At 44.5% G+C, this 19,437-nt stretch overlaps 1 protein-coding gene across 2 annotated transcripts in view; it reads left to right on the top strand.

Annotated features, from left to right (window-relative positions):
- Positions 1-12,103, top strand: part of IL19 (interleukin 19) — a 48,925-nt gene extending 36,822 nt beyond the window's left edge. Inside the window, exons 2-7 of one of the 2 annotated variants that reach the window (XM_030934933.1) lie at positions 2,750-3,435; positions 5,702-5,847; positions 5,999-6,064; positions 9,006-9,158; positions 10,153-10,227; positions 11,657-12,103. In XM_030934933.1, the coding sequence (XP_030790793.1) occupies positions 5,704-5,847; positions 5,999-6,064; positions 9,006-9,158; positions 10,153-10,227; positions 11,657-11,752 (534 nt within the window). In that variant the 5' untranslated portion in view covers positions 2,750-3,435; positions 5,702-5,703 and the 3' untranslated portion in view covers positions 11,753-12,103. The remainder of the gene's footprint in view (positions 1-2,749; positions 3,436-5,701; positions 5,848-5,998; positions 6,065-9,005; positions 9,159-10,152; positions 10,228-11,656) is intronic. The other variant, XM_010362504.2, reaches the window with a different exon arrangement.
- Positions 12,104-19,437: the final 7,334 nt, after the last annotated feature.

Raw genomic sequence — 19,437 nt, 5'->3', positions numbered from 1 at the left:
TCATATAGATCTAATGCATTTCATCCAAATCCTGCAATAGGGCCACACATTGCTCAACTCCATGGAGCCTCATTCCCATAGAAGGCAATAGGCATGGTACCCTCTGGAATTATGCAATTTTTGTATGCGCTCCAGCACTAAGTACTTAGGAATGGCCAGAATCAACTCTTTTAAGGGAAGGAAATTGCCTTGGCATCACTATGAAAAATTCATGAGGTTGGAGTGGATGTTAGGTGGGGATAAGGAATTGGAAGACATGAGAGAGTTGTGTCCAGAACATATCAAACTCAGAGCATTCTCCATTCTGGCTCGCCAATCTTGCTTCATATTCCTTCTGCTTCCCTACTTAACAAGTGGAAAATTGAGCTCTGATATCTCAATGGTGGGTCCATTGGTCCCAGAAGTCCCAATTCTAAGGCGAGATGCAACCATATGTCTGGAGACCAGATTCATAATTTAATTGCAATCCTGGGAAAGATGCCATTCTATCTCAATCTATATTTTATTTTTGATATTAGGGGTCAGGTAGCAAGGCTTAATATGAAGAGAACTTATTTCTTATCGTTCCTTCTTCCTGATTTAGGAGCTCTAAAGGGAATTGTAAAATTGATAATAAATGTCATCATTTTCAAGTTGCTTATTATGTGCCAGGCACTGTGCTAAGGACTTACGTGTAATCACTTTATCTTCATGCTGTGCCTACATGGTGAATGTGCAGTAGACATGATGTGTACCATTTGACAGATGAGTAAACAGGCACTGAGATTAAGTGGCTTGCCTTCAGTCTGACAGCCATAGAAAGTAGAGCCAGTCAACCCAGCTTCCAGTACCGGCAATTATGGTACACTGCATGCTGGAAGCAGAGTTATAAACACATCACTTATTCCCTTCCCCTGCAAGCTTCCTGGTATGACATATTTGCCCTGAAATGAAAGCTGGGTCAGAACATATAGTCTGAGCACAAGGGGTGAATGTGGGGTGAGACTCAGCAAGGACAGTGTTGCAAATCCTCTTATATGTGTGGCTGGGCTCTGAACTGCTCTTTTCAAATGTGCAGAAGGGCTCTGAGCCAGGCAGCTCAGGCCCTGCTGGGAAAACAGCACCCACCTCCCTCCATCCGACCCCTCTGGGGGAAACAAGGGTGGGAATAGGGGAGATTTCCAATGTCAAGAGTGGCTCTTTGCCCCCTCTCCAAAGGAGCAGAAAGATGTCCATTAGCTCCTACAAAGATGTCTTCCCCTTTTCCAGGTGCCTGGCACACAGCTTAGAAAAACATAACATTTATTAAGGAGTACTTACTATGATACAGGTCCATTAGCTCATTGAAATCCTCACAGTTTATTTTACCTACTTTATGGAGCTTCAGAAAGGCTTTAAGTAGCTTGTCCAGTGTCTATAGACCTAATGCATTTCATCCACTCTGCAATAGGGCCACATATTGCTCAACTCCGTGAAGCCTCATTCCCACAGAAGGCAATAGGCATGGTACCCTCTCTGAGCCAGGCAGAGAGGGTACCTACCTGGCCATACCCTCATCTTTTTTCCTTAATCATTTTCTTTCTTCTTTAAGATATAGCTGATTAATCATTATTATGAAATGCCTCTTTCTTCTGGGTCTTGACATGTAGCTTCTAGGAAAAATGATAAACTCCCCATCTCCATGCAAATGAGAATTTTTTGCAATTCTTTGTTCATACAGAAAAATCCAAGTTAAGTCACTTTCTTGAGAGCTGTGGCATGCTACCAAGAAGAGAAGGGAGACAAGGGAGAAGAGAAGAGAGAGAGCCAGGGTTTAAACCCAGAACTACATTGTGAACCGCTACAGTCTACCACTTCCCTCAACACTTATCATTTTATTATGTCCAAGATGCTGGACCACAAGACATCAAGTCCCTGGGCTTTCTTTCCCTTGCACCTGTCCCATAAAAGACCCCAATCCTTCCTGTCCCTTTTCCTTCTTTGCCGGTGCCCTGTCGCCCTCTCTGTCTCCTGAATCTGGCTGCAGGGGCAGGGTTTGTACCAGCCCAATGGGGTCTCATAATTGCATCTCATCCCGAGGTCACTGCATTTGACTTATTCACTTCATTTGAATAAAGCTCCATTTATTCTGGGAGTCTGTGTTTGGGGATGTCAAAAGACAAAATTACAACACATTTAGTTAAAAGATCTTAATTGGCTTTTATTTGCAATCCTAGAATCAGGCAACATCCCATTTTATAGACATAGAATGAGTGGCCCCATGAGCTGACAGAGGAGAGTGGTTTTATAGGCAGACAAGGGCTGGAGGAAGCGGAAACAGAGAACAAAAAGCAGACTGGTCATTTCAAGCTACTTTCCTTGTAAAGGTTAGAGCAGAGAAGACTTCCTTATATGCTGGCTAAAACTGGCTCACTTGAGGATTTGGCTATTATCTTTCTCTCTCCTGATTTCTCAGAAGGTTAGATAAACAATTTAGTTTCAGCTTGGTGGTGTGGAACTTCATTCAGCATGAGTGATTCCATTTCGGTTTGGCCTATTGGCCTAGTGCAGTAACTCGGTCCAAACCAATCACCTCCTGGAAATTTTATTTATTGGGAAGAAACTGTTTACACCCTATCTTTTCATTGCCCCAAACCCTGATCCCTAGAGAACTTCACGGTAAAAAGTTTATGTAAAAAGGTAGTTTAGATAGAGAGTCTTCTAGCCCAAGAATAAGGATTTCAGGTCCTGGCTCTGCCACTGGCTTCTCTTAAACCTCTCTTCTTTCCAGTCTCATTATCTCTCTCTCTGCATTAATCAAGAATGAGAGAACTCTCCAGGGGACAAGATGAAGGTGAAAGAGATGATGTGCAAAGAAATCCTTGCTTTATGAGGGGAAAAACTGTTCCTCATGAAGTTCAACAAAATAATGCAGGTAAAGCAGTTAGCTAGCACCTGGCACATGGCAGACACTCATAGCTGCCCGAGGCATTGGAGAGCTGGATCATGCTGGAGCCAGAGGCACCTGCAGAGCCTCACGGGTTGGCTGCTGCAGGGTGTGGCTGACTGAGAGTGCTTTCATGAGTTGGCCTGCAGGGTACAGTTGGTAATGTGCCACAGCTCTCAGGAAAGTGACCTAACTTGGATTTTTCTGCATGGACACAGAATTGCAAAAAATTCTCATTTGCATGGAAATGGGGAGTTTATTTTTCCTAGAAGCTGCATGTCAGGACCCAGAAGAAAGAGGCATTTTATAGTAATGATTAATCAGCTATATCTTAAAGAAGAAAGAAAACAATTAAGGAAATAGGATACTAAGAAAACAAGAGAAAAAACAATCTCCCCAAGGTGGATCCACCCAGCAAGCCTTGACAGCATTTCCTCTTATCCACCTGAATAAAAATGACCAGCCCTTTCCAAATGGCAGAGAGCACTGAGAGGAGACACAAGGAGCAGCCCGCAAGCACCAAGTGAGAGGTGAGGCTCATGCTGTCCATCGTCAGGGGCTCATATGCACCGCCATCCTAGACCTCCTCCTTCATGGCCGCAGGGAGGTGACCTATTACCATTGTGTGTGGCTATGATGTTCCAGATGCTGGGCATTTGATAGGACGGGAAGAGATACTCTATAGAAGGGGTGAATTTTCTAGTACCTTAGTTTCAATGAGAAGAGATAGAGGGTGGGAAAGAAGGAGGGAAGGAAGGAAAGGTAAGGAATCTAACGTCTTTACTATTGCTTTTTTGTTCCAAGAACTGTGTTGGGCACTTTGTAATGTGTTATCATTGTTTAATCCTTTGCAATGTTAAATGTCTTTTTAAATGTAAGGAGCAACACCGGTTCATAAATGGGTTCCTGTCTGTCTGGTGTCAGGGTAGCTACTGGGATTCCAGGCTGTGATGCCAGAGAGAAACAGTGTTGTTAGTGGGGTGGAGTAGCAGTAAAGAGAGCCAGCTCAGGGACTGGCCCGCCTTCCCTCAAACCCTGGCCTGGGCAAGTTACTTCGTTTGCTTGGTAAAATGGGAACAGAAACAGAGCCTACCTCACAGGGTAGTTGTGAGCATTAAATGAGAAAATTACGTAAAATTCTTGGGACAGTGCCCTATGCACATGGCACGTAGGATAAATGTTACCTACTACTAATATCTGAAATAGCCAAGATGTCTGGCATTGCCTCACCAAGCTAAGGGAGGCATCTTTCTCCTCCACAAAATGTGCAAGTCTCCTGGCATGGGATGAGCAGGCAATATCCCACTGCTTCTGAGAGTTATCTTGTCAGAAGAAAAACCGCACTCTCTTTCTTGGCTTTCTAGAAGCACCCCAGTAGCCTTCCGAGGGGACAGAGCTCTGGGGGACTCTCTACAAACTTCCCTGGCAATGGGGCCCATCTTTGTTTAGCCAGAAAGAAAGGCTGATAAAAGAGGAAGGGAGCTCTTTGGCCTAATGCCTGCCACGTGGTAAGGTCTCAGCATACACCTGTCTATTCCCTGGGAATGATGCCCAGTTACGGAGAGATAAGGCAAAAATGGTTTCTAAACAGGATTTCCTGTTTCCTGACTTTCCAGAGAAGGAGCTGGGAATCCTGAGGAAGGCATAGGGAGTGGGGGCAGCTGGGGTTCACACTCACATGTGTGAGTTACAGCAGCTCTAACTATAGCTCTGCAGTCCCCACAGCTGGCTCCCTGTGTCTGATGCCCTCCTCTCCTCCACGGCCACACATGATACACTTACCTTAGCACACACAGCTGTAAATGGGAGATCTCAGTGGGCATCATGCAAAGTGCATAGCAGAGGGCTGCTCTCGTCACATGTGTTGTCGTAAGACGTGCGTTAAGGCTAAGCTCTGTTTATAAGCTTGGGAAATGTGGGTGAAAGCAGAGATAACCCCGTAAGCTGTACCATTATATTTTATGCACTTTTCTCTGTGTGCATTATATGGCACAATATAAAGTGGTTAAATGAAGAGGCAGCAAGAAAGACAGATTCAAGAACGGTAAGAGAATGAGAAGAGGTGGCAAACCTCTCAGGGTCTGGCCCTGGCTATGAAGCAGCCAGCTGCAAACATGCCGCTCATACCCTTTGGCTCAGCGGGTGACAGACGGGAAGTTGCCAAGCTGCCCTCTACCATTGGCATCTTCCCCTAGCTCCTCATTGTGGCTAATTAGTTCTTGAAGATGGCTTGTGTCTCCCTTTCCCATCCTCTCCAGAAGATGAAATCTCCACAGCTGGCTTCAAACAAATGATTTTAAGCAGATACACTCTTGAGGTTTATAATAAAAGGGTGTTACTTATTTTGGGGGTAAACATCAAAAACCAAGTGTGTTTTTATGGTTTTTCACATCTGTTGCCCAATTCCTAGGGCATCTTACCAACCCTGCTTTTCCTACTTAATTTATTAAAAACAATGCTTTTCACCCCTGTTGACAAAGTAGGCTGTGTTGAGTCATAGGAGAGTGATATGCACACAAGTATGCTTCCTGGGACTTAAGAGAGTGGTGTATCATGCTTTCTGGGGTGGAGGTGGGGGCATGGGGTGAGGGTGGGGAAGAACTCATATCCAGTTGACTCAAGAAAACCAGAGGAGACACATACCCCTGAAACTCCTCAAGGCTGAAGTATTTAGTCTTGTTTTCTTGTATTCCACCTGGCCTGCTTTTGGGGCTGGAAGGGGACGTCAATCAGGGCTCTTCTCTTTCATTGCTCTCCACTCTTGGCTGGACAGCTGACTTCCTCTCCTTTGTGCAGGCATGAAGTTACATTGTGTTTCCCTTTGGCTCCTGGGTACAATACTGATGTTGTGCTCAGTAGACAACCATGGTCTCAGGAGATGTCTGATTTCCACAGACATGCACCATATAGAAGAGAGTTTCCAAGAAATCAAAAGAGCCATCGTGAGTATGGGTTGGTATAAAGGTGTGGGTGATGGGGTATACCTCCCCTTACATCTTAGCTTGAAAATGAGTTCCTTCTCATTGCCTTTTGCATCTCAGAATAACATAGGATACTGATTGCTTATGTCTGTTCTTATGTTTCCCTCCACAGCAAGCTAAGGACACCTTCCCAAATGTCACTATCCTGTCCACATTGGAGACTCTGCAGATCATTAAGGTATTGGCCTATGTCTGCTTTTTCTAATATTTTTATCTTCATGTCTAAATGGCTCTGGGTTGAGAAAGAAATTCCTACATTATCATCTTCTCTTTCCTAATCTCCAATGTACTCTAAATGCACCAGGCTTCTTCTTTGTCAGATGATGTGTTAGGGCATGCTGGTGTCCCAGGGACATGCAACCCCTGGGAGGAATGAAAGAAGTGCCACTTCCTAGAGAGTGATTGGGGGTGCTCAGAGGGGACAGGATTTCTGTGGCTTAGGGCTAATTTTGGAAGGTCCTATGGAGGTAGCTAAGAAAACAGTGACTTAAAACCTGAGGAGGTTATAGATCAGTGGATAAGAAGGAGGAAGGTATTTGGGCAAGATAAGATAATGGCTGTAAGATCAGTGAAGTTTGGACAGAGAGGTGACCAGGTTTGTGACCCGAAGGACATGTAAGTGAGTGGTGGGAGATGAGGCAAAAAAATACCTTGGAGTCATTTTATAAAGGTCCCTGGAGCCAGGCTCAGCCTCAGGCTTATAATACAGGCAATAGGCTGGGTGCAGTGGTTTATGCCATTTTGGGAGGCTGAGGTGGGTAGGATTGCTTGAGGTCAGGAGCTTGAGACCAGCCTGGGCAACATAGCAAGACCTCATCTCCAAAACAAAACAAAACAAAACAATTAGCAGGTCATAGTGGCATGCAACTATAGTCCCAGCTACTTGGGGGGCTGAGATGGGAGAATTGCTTGAACCTGGGAGGTGAAGGCTGCAGTGAGCCATGACTGTGTCACTGCACTCCAGCCTGGGCGCCAGATTGAGATGCCCAAAAAGAATAAAAGAATGTGTGTTAGGGCACACTAGTGTCCCAAGGACTTGGAGCCCCTGGGAGGACCTAAAGAAGTGCCACCTCCTAGAGAGTGATTGGGGGTGCCCAGTGCTCAGAGGCGATTAGGACTTCTGTAGCTTAGGGGTAATTTTGGAAGGCCCCATGGAGATATAAAAGAATAAAAGAAAATAATAGCAGCAATAGAGAGTCATTGAAATTTTTGAGCCCAAAGTTATATGATCATAAATTGTTTTAGGAAGACAATCTGGTGCTGTTCTTACAATGGACAACGTGAGGCAGGAAAGCCAGTGAGAAGATCAGTCCAACCATCTAGACAGGAGGTGACGAGAGTATGTTACAAAATAGCTGGCTTATCAGGTGATCATTCATTTTACAAAAAGGCCCATGAGAGATGCCTTTAAAAGTGAGCTTCTCTAGTCCTGGGAAGTATTCTAGACAGATCCAGTTTAAGGGGGGATTTTATATGACAGAGTGTGAGGTATATTTGTATTGAGTTACTTTTTTCTCAGGTTTCTCTGCATACGTGAGAGAGACACACACACACCCCTTCATAATTCTTCTAAGCAGTGATTTATTTATGGTGAAGAGATGTAGCCACTTACTAAATAAAATTCTAGCCAACTGTATTATAGACACATAAGATATGACAGCTGGAAGGAACCCAAAAGATCATCTATTCCAAAACCATCATTTTCAAATGAGGACAGTGAGACCTTGGGAGGCAGCATGATGAGTTAGTGGCAGAGCTAGGAATAGACCCCCAAGTGTATGCCCCCATCTTCAGATTCTTTCTCCTTTCAAGGTTGGGAAGTAGCTCATGTGAAATAAGAAAAGGAGTCAATAAGGATTCAGGTCTTTATCCTTCCCTTCCCTTCCCTTCCCTTCCCTTCCCTTCCCTTCCCTTCCCTTCCCTTCCCTTCCCTTCCCTTCCCTTCCCTGCCCTGCCCTGCCCTTCCCTTCCCTTTCCTTCCCTTCCTCTCTCCCTCCCTTCCTCTCTCCCTCCCTTCCTCTCTCCCTCCCTTCCTCTCTCCCTCCCTTCCTCTCTCCCTCCCTTCCTCTCTCCTTCCCTTCCTTTCTCAGCCCCACCTTCCTTTTTTCTGCAGTGTTCCTTTTTCTAGTACCACAGTCTTTGATAGTGCAGAGGAGTGTAACATTTTGCCCTTCTGGTTAAGGGAATCAGCAAAAGTGAAGGAGGAGAAGGGTTTTTGTGTTGCCATCTAGGAAAAGCTGCCACTGGGGCCAAGGAGGCTTTGCTTCTTGAATGAAGACAGATGTGCTGTCCCACAGTTAACCACTCCCTGCTTAGACTGAACAGTTTATCTTCTGCAGAGTAACTGACTCTCAGGGCAGATGGCAGGCAAACTTCTAGAAGGAAACTGTCTAGCCAACTTCTCTGGGCTGTGCCTGGGAATTTAGAGACTATCTTTTTGGGACATCTGCACTCTGCAGGCTGCAGACCTACCCAAATATGCCCACTTCTGCAGCTGTCGGTCTCCCTTCTTGCAAATCTCAGCCTCATTCCAGTGCTCCTTCTGGTTGTAAAAGGACAGACTAGAGGAGAGCTAAGCAGTGTGGCCCAGAGTAAGGTGGCCAGAATGAATGCACTGTGATTACAGTTGGAGGAATGCACACCTAGCAGGATGACTGGCATGCAACAGTCCTTGTGTGTTGCCAGACAGGAGACATAACAGAGAGGCCGACTTCAGCCCCTGTAATGTAAGGAAGTCCTTTTCCAAAAAGCTGCTCAGCCATCAGTCCTTTTAAAAAGGAGGCAACTGGTTCCTGGAAAGATTTAAGTGGAAGTTAGTGATGACACGCTAGGGATATTGTAGAGAGAATTAGTCTATGATGGATTCTGGGCCCCATCCTTGGTAAATGTATTTCTTGGCCTTACAAAAAATGGGGAGAACTGGAATCTCTTCTCACCATTTTTGTCATAAGTAGTTTTGCTGGGAATAAGAGAGGATGAACACTCTGAGACCATTACGAATTTTTCCAAAATGACTTTTAGTTCTCTCATGTGTTGCTGACCCCACTCAAATGGACTGCCCTGGTCTCTAACATAATGAGAGAATAGGCCTCCAGTGTTTCTCTAATTTGTGTTTGTAGCCCTTAGATGTGTGCTGTGTGACCAAGAATCTCCTAGCATTCTACGTGGACAGGGTGTTCAAGGATCATCAAGAGCCAAACCCCAAAATCTTGAGAAAAATCAGCAGCATTGCCAACTCTTTCCTCTACATGCAGAAAACTCTGCGGCAATGTGTGAGTCACTGGGTCAGGATTCCAGCATCTGCTCCCCTTCTGCCCCAGGAGAGGCCAGGATGTGCTGGCCCCCATCGGCCTCCTGATATGGTGCTTGGAGTCAAAGGAAATTCTCTGCCCACGTCTACGTGGAGAACTGTTGAGAACCTCTTCCAGTGGCCACTGCTTCCCCAGGGCTCCCTGCCTGCTGACAACTCCTCGGACGGTCTCCTCCTAGATAACCCTCCTGGGGTGACCGACTTATGTCAACATATTCCTTAGTAAGAGGCATGGCAGGGACACCAGTTCTACTATAAGCATACCCCTGGTTTCTTTATTTCTGGCCCTTTGGTGTCTTTACATCAATAAACTTCTGGGTAGGTCCTTGGTATGGCCTATCCCTAAAGGTCACCTAGAAATTCATTGCAATCTATTCAAATCCAACATCAGAAACAAAACCAACACAAAGCAACAAAAACTTAGACCAGTAGAGAATCTGGGCTCTAGTCCCATTCCTGCTAATGATTTCCTGTGAGACTTTGTGTCAAGTGACTTCACCTCTCTCTGCCTCAGATTCTGAAATTGTTAGAAGGGGTGACGGTCCCTGTCCTACTTGCATTAATATGATAATGGACTCAAACGAATTCACCTAACCAGTTATTTAATTAATAATCTAATTAATATTTATATCTAATTAATATTTAACAAATGTTCATTGAGTGCCTACCCTGTGGAAGGCAGCACTCAGAGTGGTGATAAGACAGATATGGTGTCTGCTTTCCCAGTGCCAACAGTCCGATGGGCTCTAAATGCAGAAAAAACAAAAGGCGTGGGCAGATGCAGGTGATTCTACAAACAAGCTCTAGTTTTCCATGGCTGTTCCCACCTGAGTTTACTCATCTGATTCTCACTGTGGGAGGGAGGAGAAATGTCACTTCTCATGCGGGCAGGTAGGAATAAGAGAGGGCCCGAGTGGAAATGTCCTCTGATACGAGCTTCCTCCACTTTATCACAGCAGGAACAGAGGCAGTGTCACTGCAGGCAGGAAGCTACCAATGTCACCAGAGTCATCCACGACAACTATGATCAGGTAAGATCTGGGAAGAGGATGGGGAAGATGGAAGATGAGAGATCAGGAGGGTGCCAGCTCTTCAGCCTCCTCTCCACTTAAATTCATGCATTCACTCTATAAGCAGTCATTGTGGGCAGGCCTCAATTCTCTGTGTCTGTAAAGAGAGTTTTGATCTTACCTCATTTGCTAACCTCCTGGGCTCCCCATCTCCATCATTCCTCCACCATTTTCTCATAGCCTCGTATATCAAGCCTGACCTGTACGATTTGGGGAAAGCACCCACTGCTTAAGATGGGATGACACAGAGGGAGCAAAGATCCCCCATGAAATGTGAGCTATTATGCATAAAACGTGTTACCTGCATGCTGTCACTGCAATCACTACCTGCCCCCCACCCATATTGTGTGTAGTGATGAAGACACGGTACTTCTCATGTTAATGTTGGTGTAAAATGCACATCTCACATGGATGTAGAGGGAGAAGCAGTGCTTTTCATGAGCATCAGCAGATCTTGTTAAAATGCAGATTCTGGCTCAGCAGGGCTGGGGTGAGCCTGAGTTTCTGCATTTAGATCATACTGACAAATGATGCCAATGCTTTGAATAGCAAGGAGTTAGGGAGCCTATTATGGGCTCTGCTTCTTTGTGGAGAGGCTCTGTAAGATAATGTTATAGAAATAGCTAAGGATTACATGGTTCTTACTATAAGCTGGGTATTGTTCTAGGCACACAACAAGTATTACACATTTGTCGTTCGGAACAATGCTATGAGTCATTATTTGCATTGGATACATTAAGAAACTGAGGCTTGAGCAGGTGCAGTAACTAAACTAAGTTCACACTGCAATTGCATGGCAGAGGTAGGATTCAATCCCACACTGGCTGGCTCTGCAGGACATGCTAAAAGCATGAACTCAGTCTGCTGGGGAAGGAGGTGGAATAAGGCAGGAGACTTGGGCTTCAGTTCCAACTCTGTTACTAACTGGCTGTGTGACATTGGGTAGGACACTTGCTCTTAGGGACTTTAGTGCTCTAATATGTCAAATGGGGACAACATGCTCTCCCTACCCACTGTCCAGCACCACAGGGACGAAGATGTTCTGGGATAACAGAAGCACTAAAGCAAGCTGATGTGGAGAAGAAAATCAGCAGAACTGGCCAGTAAGGCAGATTTTTTTCCTGTGAAAAACAGAGGAAAAAAAAAACCTGAGGGAAAAGAATGAAGAATTTTAAAGTTTTGTTTATAAGGAGCTGAAATGATTTAATTGCTTGTTTGTGGGGAAAAAAATTGATTGCCTGCGAGGAAAAGAATACTGAGTCTGTATGTTATGCAAATATATTTTACGACAAAAAACAAAACCTTGTGGGGACCAGCATGTGAAGAAAGTGACTTGAAAACCATTACACAGTCTAGAAAGATGGGTTCTTACAATGATCTCTGATTTCAGCTGGAGGTCCGCTCTGCTGCCATCAAATCCCTGGGAGAGCTCGACATCTTTCTAGCCTGGATTGCTAAGAATCATGAAGTAACGTCCTCAGCCTGATGACAAGGAACCTGTATAGTGATCCAGTGACGAACATCCCCTGTGCAGTTTACTGTGGGAGACGGCCCACCTTGAAGGGGAAGGAGATGGGGAAGGCCCTTTGCAACTGACAGTCCCACTGGCTGGCCTCAGGCTGTCTGATTCCACTTGAAAATAGTCAGAAAGTCTACTGTGGTATTGATACTGAACTCTATCTGCTGAAAAGGCCTGCAGGGAGTAAAGGGCTGCCTCCCCTCTAATTTATTGTGAAGTCATATAGTCCATGTCTGTGATGTGAGCCGAGTGTGATATCCTGTAGTACACATTGTACTGACTGGTTTTTCTGAATAAATTCTGTATTTTACGTATGAATGGAAGGATCTTTTCATTCAGGGAGAGTCAGTCAAGACTGAGGACAGGGTGTTTCTGACAGAGGAATGGTTGTCATGGTGACAAAGCTGAACAAGCACAGCCACAAGTAAGTAGAGAGGCCACTGGGTAGAGAGGCCAAAAAGGGCACCACCATCTAGATGGACACCGCATAGATGATTCAGAGCACAAATGCCTATCTTTCAGATTTCATATCACATGCTTTAATGGAAAGAACAAGACCTCTGAAGTCCGACAGATCTGGTTCCAATCCTACGTGACTTCGAACAAAGCACTTAACGTTTCTAAGACTCAGTGTCCTCTATTGTAAAGTGAAGATATTAACACCAGTCCTGTAGTGTTGCTGTGAGCATCAAGTGAGGAGAAGGTCTCTCATGACCTCAGCAGGGTGGGAGACAGCACAGTGCAGTATAAAGACTGCCGATTCAGGGGCCACCTTCTGGTTCTAAGGCGTCTCCTGCCATGAATTTCCCAGGGCAGGTCAGTACATTTCTTTGGTCCTTAGTTTTTGGTAGTGTGGATACTGACCCTTCTGTACTACCTGCTCCATATGATTATTTATTTATGGAGACAGGGTCTCACTCTGTCACCCAGGCTGGAGCACAGTGGCATGATCATAGCTCACTGTAGTCTCAAACTCCTAGCTCAATCAATCCTCCCTCCTCGGGCTCCCAAAGTGCTGGCATTACAGACATGAGCCACCACACCTGCCTCTATATAATCATTTAAAAGATGGAGTCATTATGAGGGCTTTGACAACCCTAATATGTGCACACACACCCTTCCTGGCTATTTCCCCTGACTGTGCCCCTGCTGCTTCCCTGGGCTCACTCTGACCCAACCATAGTGTTTGGCTCTGTATTTCTCAAACACACCAGGCATGTTCTCACCATACAGCCTTTGCACTTTGTGTACATGCACACTCATAAATTGAGGTAGGGTTAAAAAATAAAAGAAACCCTCCACACATTATGCGTTAATGGAATTCATAGGCTATTAGGGAGCAGGGTTGTTTGCTGAGCACCTAACCTTTCCAAAGTGACCTTGGATGGGCACCCACCCTGAGCAGGCTGGGTGATGGCAGGATGATGGCAGTCATAGCATTTCTGATCTTTTATCACTGCCCTGGGATGTGCTTCCCCAGACACCTGCATGGCTTGCACCTCCACATCTTTCAGACCTTCACTCCAAAGGTCTCCTGTTGGAGGATAACCCGCCATTTCCACCTTCAGCACACCTCATACCCCTTTTCTGTTTATCTAGCATCCTATTTTGTTTATTAGCTCTTTCTCCATATGAAGGTAAGCTTCATGAGTGTAGGGATGGTTTAGTTTGTTCACTGCCTGGCACTTAGTAGGTGTTAAATTCACAATTCACCCAGATTATTTATTCAAGAAATGTGAATAACCACCAACACATACATAGTGCTTCCTATAGGCAAGCCAACAGTCTAAGAAATATACTTCTTGTAATATAATATAAGTGTATATGATATATATATATCATTTATTTCTCAAAACGATCCTATTTTAGGGTTTTTAGAATGAAATAAAATGAAAAAGGCTACCTCATTGATTGCTAGCAGTACAGATAATTAAACCCTAAGAAGGAAACTAGGCACAGAGAGGTTAAATAACTTACCCTAGGCCACACATTGCATAAGTAGAAGAGCTGAGCTTCCAATCCAGGCAGCCACATTCCAGAATGAACTATAATGTCCACAATAATGTCCATATGGTGAGTTCATCATGTGCCAGGCACCAAGGTGAGAACTTAACTTATGGCTCCTCTTTACTCCTCATGATAGCTCTCTAAGGTAAGGTTATAATTATAAGGTGAAGAAGTCTGCACTTTGGGAGGCCGAGGTGAGCAGATCACTAGGTCAGGAGTTCGAGACCAGCCTGATCAACACGGTGAAACTCCGTCTCTACTGAAAATAGAAAAACTAGCTGGGCGTGGTGGCGGGCGCCTGTAATCCCAGCTACTAGGGAGGCTGAGGCAGGAGAATCACTTGAACCCGGGAGGCAGGTGTTGCAGTGAGCTGAGATTGTTCCACTGCACTCCAGCCTGGGTGACAGAGCCAGACTCCATCTCAAAAACAAAACAAAACAAAACAAAACAAAACAAAACAAAACAAAACAAAACAAAAAAGTCTGGAGATTAGTGAGTTTGACAATATACCAATTCCGGGTGTCCTACTCCAAAGCCTGAGTCCTCCATCATGATGGTTTGTTGTGGCTTGTGCATCTTGCTCATGTGGCAAGAAGCCCACATGAGAAGGTGATTTACTGGCAATAATGACCTGCACCTGCAGGAAATATTGTTATTATCAATGGTGATAGAAGTACTAGTAAAAGAGGAGGAGGAGCAGGAGGAAGATAATTGAAGAAGAGCTCACTCATCCTCTCTGAAATGGCTGGTATCTTGCTCGAAACTCTCCTATGTCTCTTGTTTGCTTCTTTTCCTCATCTACCTTTCCTTTCTCGTTTTTCAGACTTGAAGAATATGTCCCAATGCTTTTTGAGTTCACAGTAGTTCTGGCATCGTGGTGTGTGTGTGTTTCTTCACAGAGCTGGTGCTTAAGAAATACATGTTAGGAAACCAAGAGTAACATTATCTCCCAAACCATGCTGAGTCCTCTGTCAGTCCCTAGTAGGTACCCTTGAAAAATCTGGAGCTCACTTCCACTGCTAAGGTGCATGGGAAGGGAACCCATGTCATGCACCAGGGCCATGACAGGCACTTTACACGTAGGACTTCATTCAAGCCTCAGAGGAAGCCAAGGGGGTTGGAGTTCTTATCCTCACACGGTCAGCGAAGGCATCTTAGACTCAGGGAGGTGGGGGAGCTTGCCCAAGTCCACATAGCTTTGGGATGGCACATCCAGAAAATGAATCCAGGCCCCATCTTTCTGGCTTTGGTGCCCTCTCCTCTTGCTGCTAGGAGAGTTCATTTCATCCTGGACAAGACTGTATAACCTAGGACCCAGGTTACTATGCTGAATGCCAGGAATGCAGATAACTAAACCCAGATGCACCAAAAGGGGCTTGGACTAACTAGCCACAAACTTCTGAAGTTACCCACGAATTTATGGACCAACACAGAGCAAAGGAGCAGAGGCCAACTTCTGAGTGTGTCACGCGATGTTCCCGGCCCAGCTGAGGCCTGGGCTCCTCCTGGGGATGCTCTATCCTCCTTCCATCTTCCAGAGCAAATTGTTAACAGCCACACATGTTCATACTACTGAAACTTCATACTGCTGAAAGAGGTACTGAAGAGGTAGGAAAAACAGTCTTGAATCACTGATGCCACCCTGTCCCCAATTCCCCAGCAGTGGCAGTGTGGTGCAGAGAGCAGTTTTGTGTGCTAGGGAGAGGGAGAGCGCAGCAATTGTGAGGCATTGAAATCAGTACTGTCCTTGTTATAGGAGAAAGCAAAACTGGAACACATTCACCTGATGCCCACCCATGGAGGGAGATTTAAACCAGCCCTACCCAGAGGGGAGTCACTGACCCCAACAGTCAGAACTTGAGTTTCTGCAAGACTTACCACTGTGGGCTGAAGTGCTCTGGGGTTCTAAATAAACTTGAAATTCAGTCTAGGCCACAAGGACTGCAACTCCTAGGCAAGTACTAGTGTTGAACTGGGCCCAGAGACAGCAGACTAGGGTGTGAGGGCACACAATATACTGAGACACCAACCAAGGCAGCTAAAGTGGTGCCAGCATTACCCCTCCTCTAACCCCAGGCTGCACAACTGATGGTTCAAAATAATGAGACTCCTTCCTTCCACTTGAGGAGTGGAGACAAAAGAGTAGGGAGGACTTTGTCTTATATCTTGGATACCAGCTCAGCCACATCAGGATAGGGCAATGGTCAGTCATGAGGCCCCCTTTCCAGGTCCTAGCTCTCACTTGACATTTCTAGGCACCCTGTGGGCCAGAAGGGAACCGGTTGCCTTGAAGGGAAGAACCCAGTTTTGGCAGGATTCATCACCGGCCAACTGAACAGCCCTTGGGCCTGAATAACCAGCAATGATATCCAGGTACTATGTCAAGGGCCTTGGGTGAGACTGTGAGACTTGCTGGCTTCAGATGAGACTCAGCACATTCCCGACTATGGTAGCTATGGGGTGAGACTTCTTCTGCTTGAGAAAAGTGGAGGGAAACGTAAAGGGGACTTTGTTTTTCACCTTAGGTACCGGCTTGGACACAATGGCATACAGCATCAATTGGGCTCCTGGGGTCCCTGATTCTAGGACTTGGCTCTTGGATGACATTTCTAAACCTGTCCTGGGGTGCAGTGGAGGCCATGGCCCTGAAGGGTGAGTCCCAAGCCTAGAAGCATTCACTGTAAGTTGACTGAAGAGCCCTTGGGAACATTGGCAGTAGTGTGTCAGTACTCTCTGTGGGCCTGGGGTGGTGGTAGCCATCCAATGAGGCTCTTTTGCCTTTGGAAAGGGGAGGAAAGAGTGGGAAAGTCTATATCTTGTGATTTGAGTGCCAGCTCAGGTGCAGTACAATAGAACACAGAACACAGGGTAGATTCCTGAGGTTTTTGACTCTAGTCTCTGACTCCCAGATAGCACCTCTGGGGGCCTGGGGGAACTTGTCACACTGATAAGAATGACAGAGGCCTGGCTGGCTTTGTTACCTGCTGATTGTAGAGCCCCAGGGCCTTGAGCAAACATAGGCGGTAGCTAGGGAATGGTTACAGAAGGGGTGAGACCCAGTGCTGTGCTGGCATCAGATCTGACCCAGCACAGTCCTTGGTGGCCACAGGGGTGCTTGTGTCACTCCACCCTGAACTCCAGGTGTCTCAAAACAGAGAGAGAGAGACTGGGAGAAAGTAAGGGAAGGAAACAGGAATCTTTGCCTGGTAATCCAGAGAATTCTTCCGGATCTTGTCCAAGACTGTCAAGGTGGTACCTCTACAAGTCTGCAAGAATCACACTGTTAGTGGGCTTGAGGTGCCCCCTAAAGCAGATAGAGCTTAGATCACAACACTCAAGTCCTTTTGAACATGTAGAAAGCCCTCCTAAGAAGGACAGGTACAAACAAGCCCAGACTGTGAAGATTACAATACCCAACTCTTACAATTAATAGCTAAATGCCTAGACACAGACAAACATCTACAAGTATCAAGATAATCTAGGAAAATATTACCTCACCTAGTGAACTAAATAAGGCACCAGGGACAAACCAATCCTGGAGAAACAGAGATATGTGACCTTTCAGAAAGAGAATTCAAAATAGCTGTGTTGAGAAAACCCAAAGAAATTCAAGATCACACAGAGAAGGAATTCAGAATTCTATCAGATAAATTTAACAAAGAGATTGAAATAATGAGAAAAATAAAGCAGAAATTCTGGAGCTGAAAAATACACTTGGCATACTGAAGAATACATCAGAGTTTTTTTTTTTTTTTTGAGAGAGAGAGTCTTGCTCTGTTGCCCAGGCTGGAGTGCAGTGGCACAATCTCAGCTCTCTGCAAGCTCTGCCTCCCGGGTTCACACCATTCTCCTGCCGCAGCCCCCGGAGTAGCTGGGACTACAGGTGCCCACGACCATGCCTGGTTAATTTTGTTTTTGTAATTTTTGTAGAGATGGGGTTTCACCGTGTTAGCCAGGATGGTCTCGATCTCCTGACCTCGTGATCTGCCTGCCTCATTTTCCCAAAGTGCTGGTATTATAGGCGTGAGCCATTGCGCCCAGCCACATCAGAGTTTTTTAATAGCAGAATTGATCAAGCAGAAGACAGGCTATTTGAAAATATACAGTAAGAGGAGACAAAAGAAAAAGTAATAAAAAACAATGAAGCATGTCTACAGGATCTAGAAAATAGCTTCAAAAGGGCAAATCTAAGAGTTATTGGCCTTAAAGAGGAAGTAGAGTGGTAGGGGTAGAAAGTTTATGGAAAGGAATAATAACAGAGAACTTCTCAAGTACAGAGAAAGATATTAATATTGAAGTACAAGAAGTTTATAGAACACCAAGCAAATTTAACTCAAAGAAGACTACCTCAAAGCATTTAATAATCAAACTCCCAAAGGTCAAAGGTAAAGAAAGGATCCTAAAAGCAGGAAGAAAAAAGAAGCAAATAATGTACACCATAACTTCAATACATCTGGCAGCAGATATTTCAGTGGAAACCTTGTAGGCCGAGAGAGAGTGGCATCACAACCTATTTAAAGTGCTGAAGGAAAAAAACTTTTACTCTAGAATATCATATCCAGTGAAAATAGCCTTCAAACATGAAAAAGAAAGAAAGACTTTCCAAGATGAGCAAAAGCTGAGGGCCTTCATCAACACCAGACCTATCCTGTAAGTAATGTTCAAAGGAGTGCTTTAATCAGAAAGAAAAGGATATTAATGAGCAGTAAGGAATCATTTGAAAGTACAAAACTCACTGGTAACAGTAAGTGCATAGAAAAATACAGAATATTACAACACTGTAACTGTGGTGTATAAACTACTTTTATCTTAAGATGAAAAATTATGAAAAATAATAACTTCCACTTGAGGAGTGGAACAAGTTTTTAAGACAGTAAGTTTTAGAGACACAGACAGTACAATAAGATATGAAGAGTAACAACAAAAAGTTAAAAAGTTTGGGGACAAAGTTAAGGCTTAGAATCTTTATTAGTTTTTTTTTTTTTTTTTTTTGCTTGATTTTTGTTTCCTTGTTTATGCAAGCAGTGTTAAGTTGTTATCAAGTTAAATCAATGGATTAAAAAATAGTATTTGCAATCCTCATGGTAACCTCAAACCAAAAAACATACAATGGATACACAAACATACACAAAAATAAAAAACAAGAAACTAAATTATATCACCATAGAAAATCGCTTTCACTAAAAGGAAGACAGGAAGGAAAGAAAGAAGAAAGGGAAGATCACAAACCAGCCAGAAAACAAATCACAAAATGGCAGAAGTAAGTCCTTACTTTTCAATAATAGCATTGAATGTAAATGGACTACATGATCCCATCAAAATACATAGAGTGGCTGAATGGATTTTTTAAAAAAGACCCAATGATCTACTGCCTACAAGAAACGTACTTCATTTGTTAAGACACACAGAGTGAAAATAAAGGGATGGAAAAACATATTCCACACAAATGGACACTAAAAAGAGCAGGAATGCCTACACTTAAATCAGACAAAATAGATTTCAAGACAAAAACTATAAGAAGAGACAAAGAAGGTCACTACATAATGAAAATGGGTCAATTCAGCAACAGGATATAACAATTTTAAATACATATGCACTTGATACTGGAGCACCCAGATATACAAAGCAAATATTAGAACAAAAGA

The sequence above is a fragment of the Rhinopithecus roxellana genome, chromosome 8 (assembly GCF_007565055.1).
Source record: "Rhinopithecus roxellana isolate Shanxi Qingling chromosome 8, ASM756505v1, whole genome shotgun sequence".
Taxonomy (NCBI): domain Eukaryota; kingdom Metazoa; phylum Chordata; class Mammalia; order Primates; family Cercopithecidae; genus Rhinopithecus; species Rhinopithecus roxellana.
This window is presented reverse-complemented; position numbering and strand designations above follow the sequence as displayed.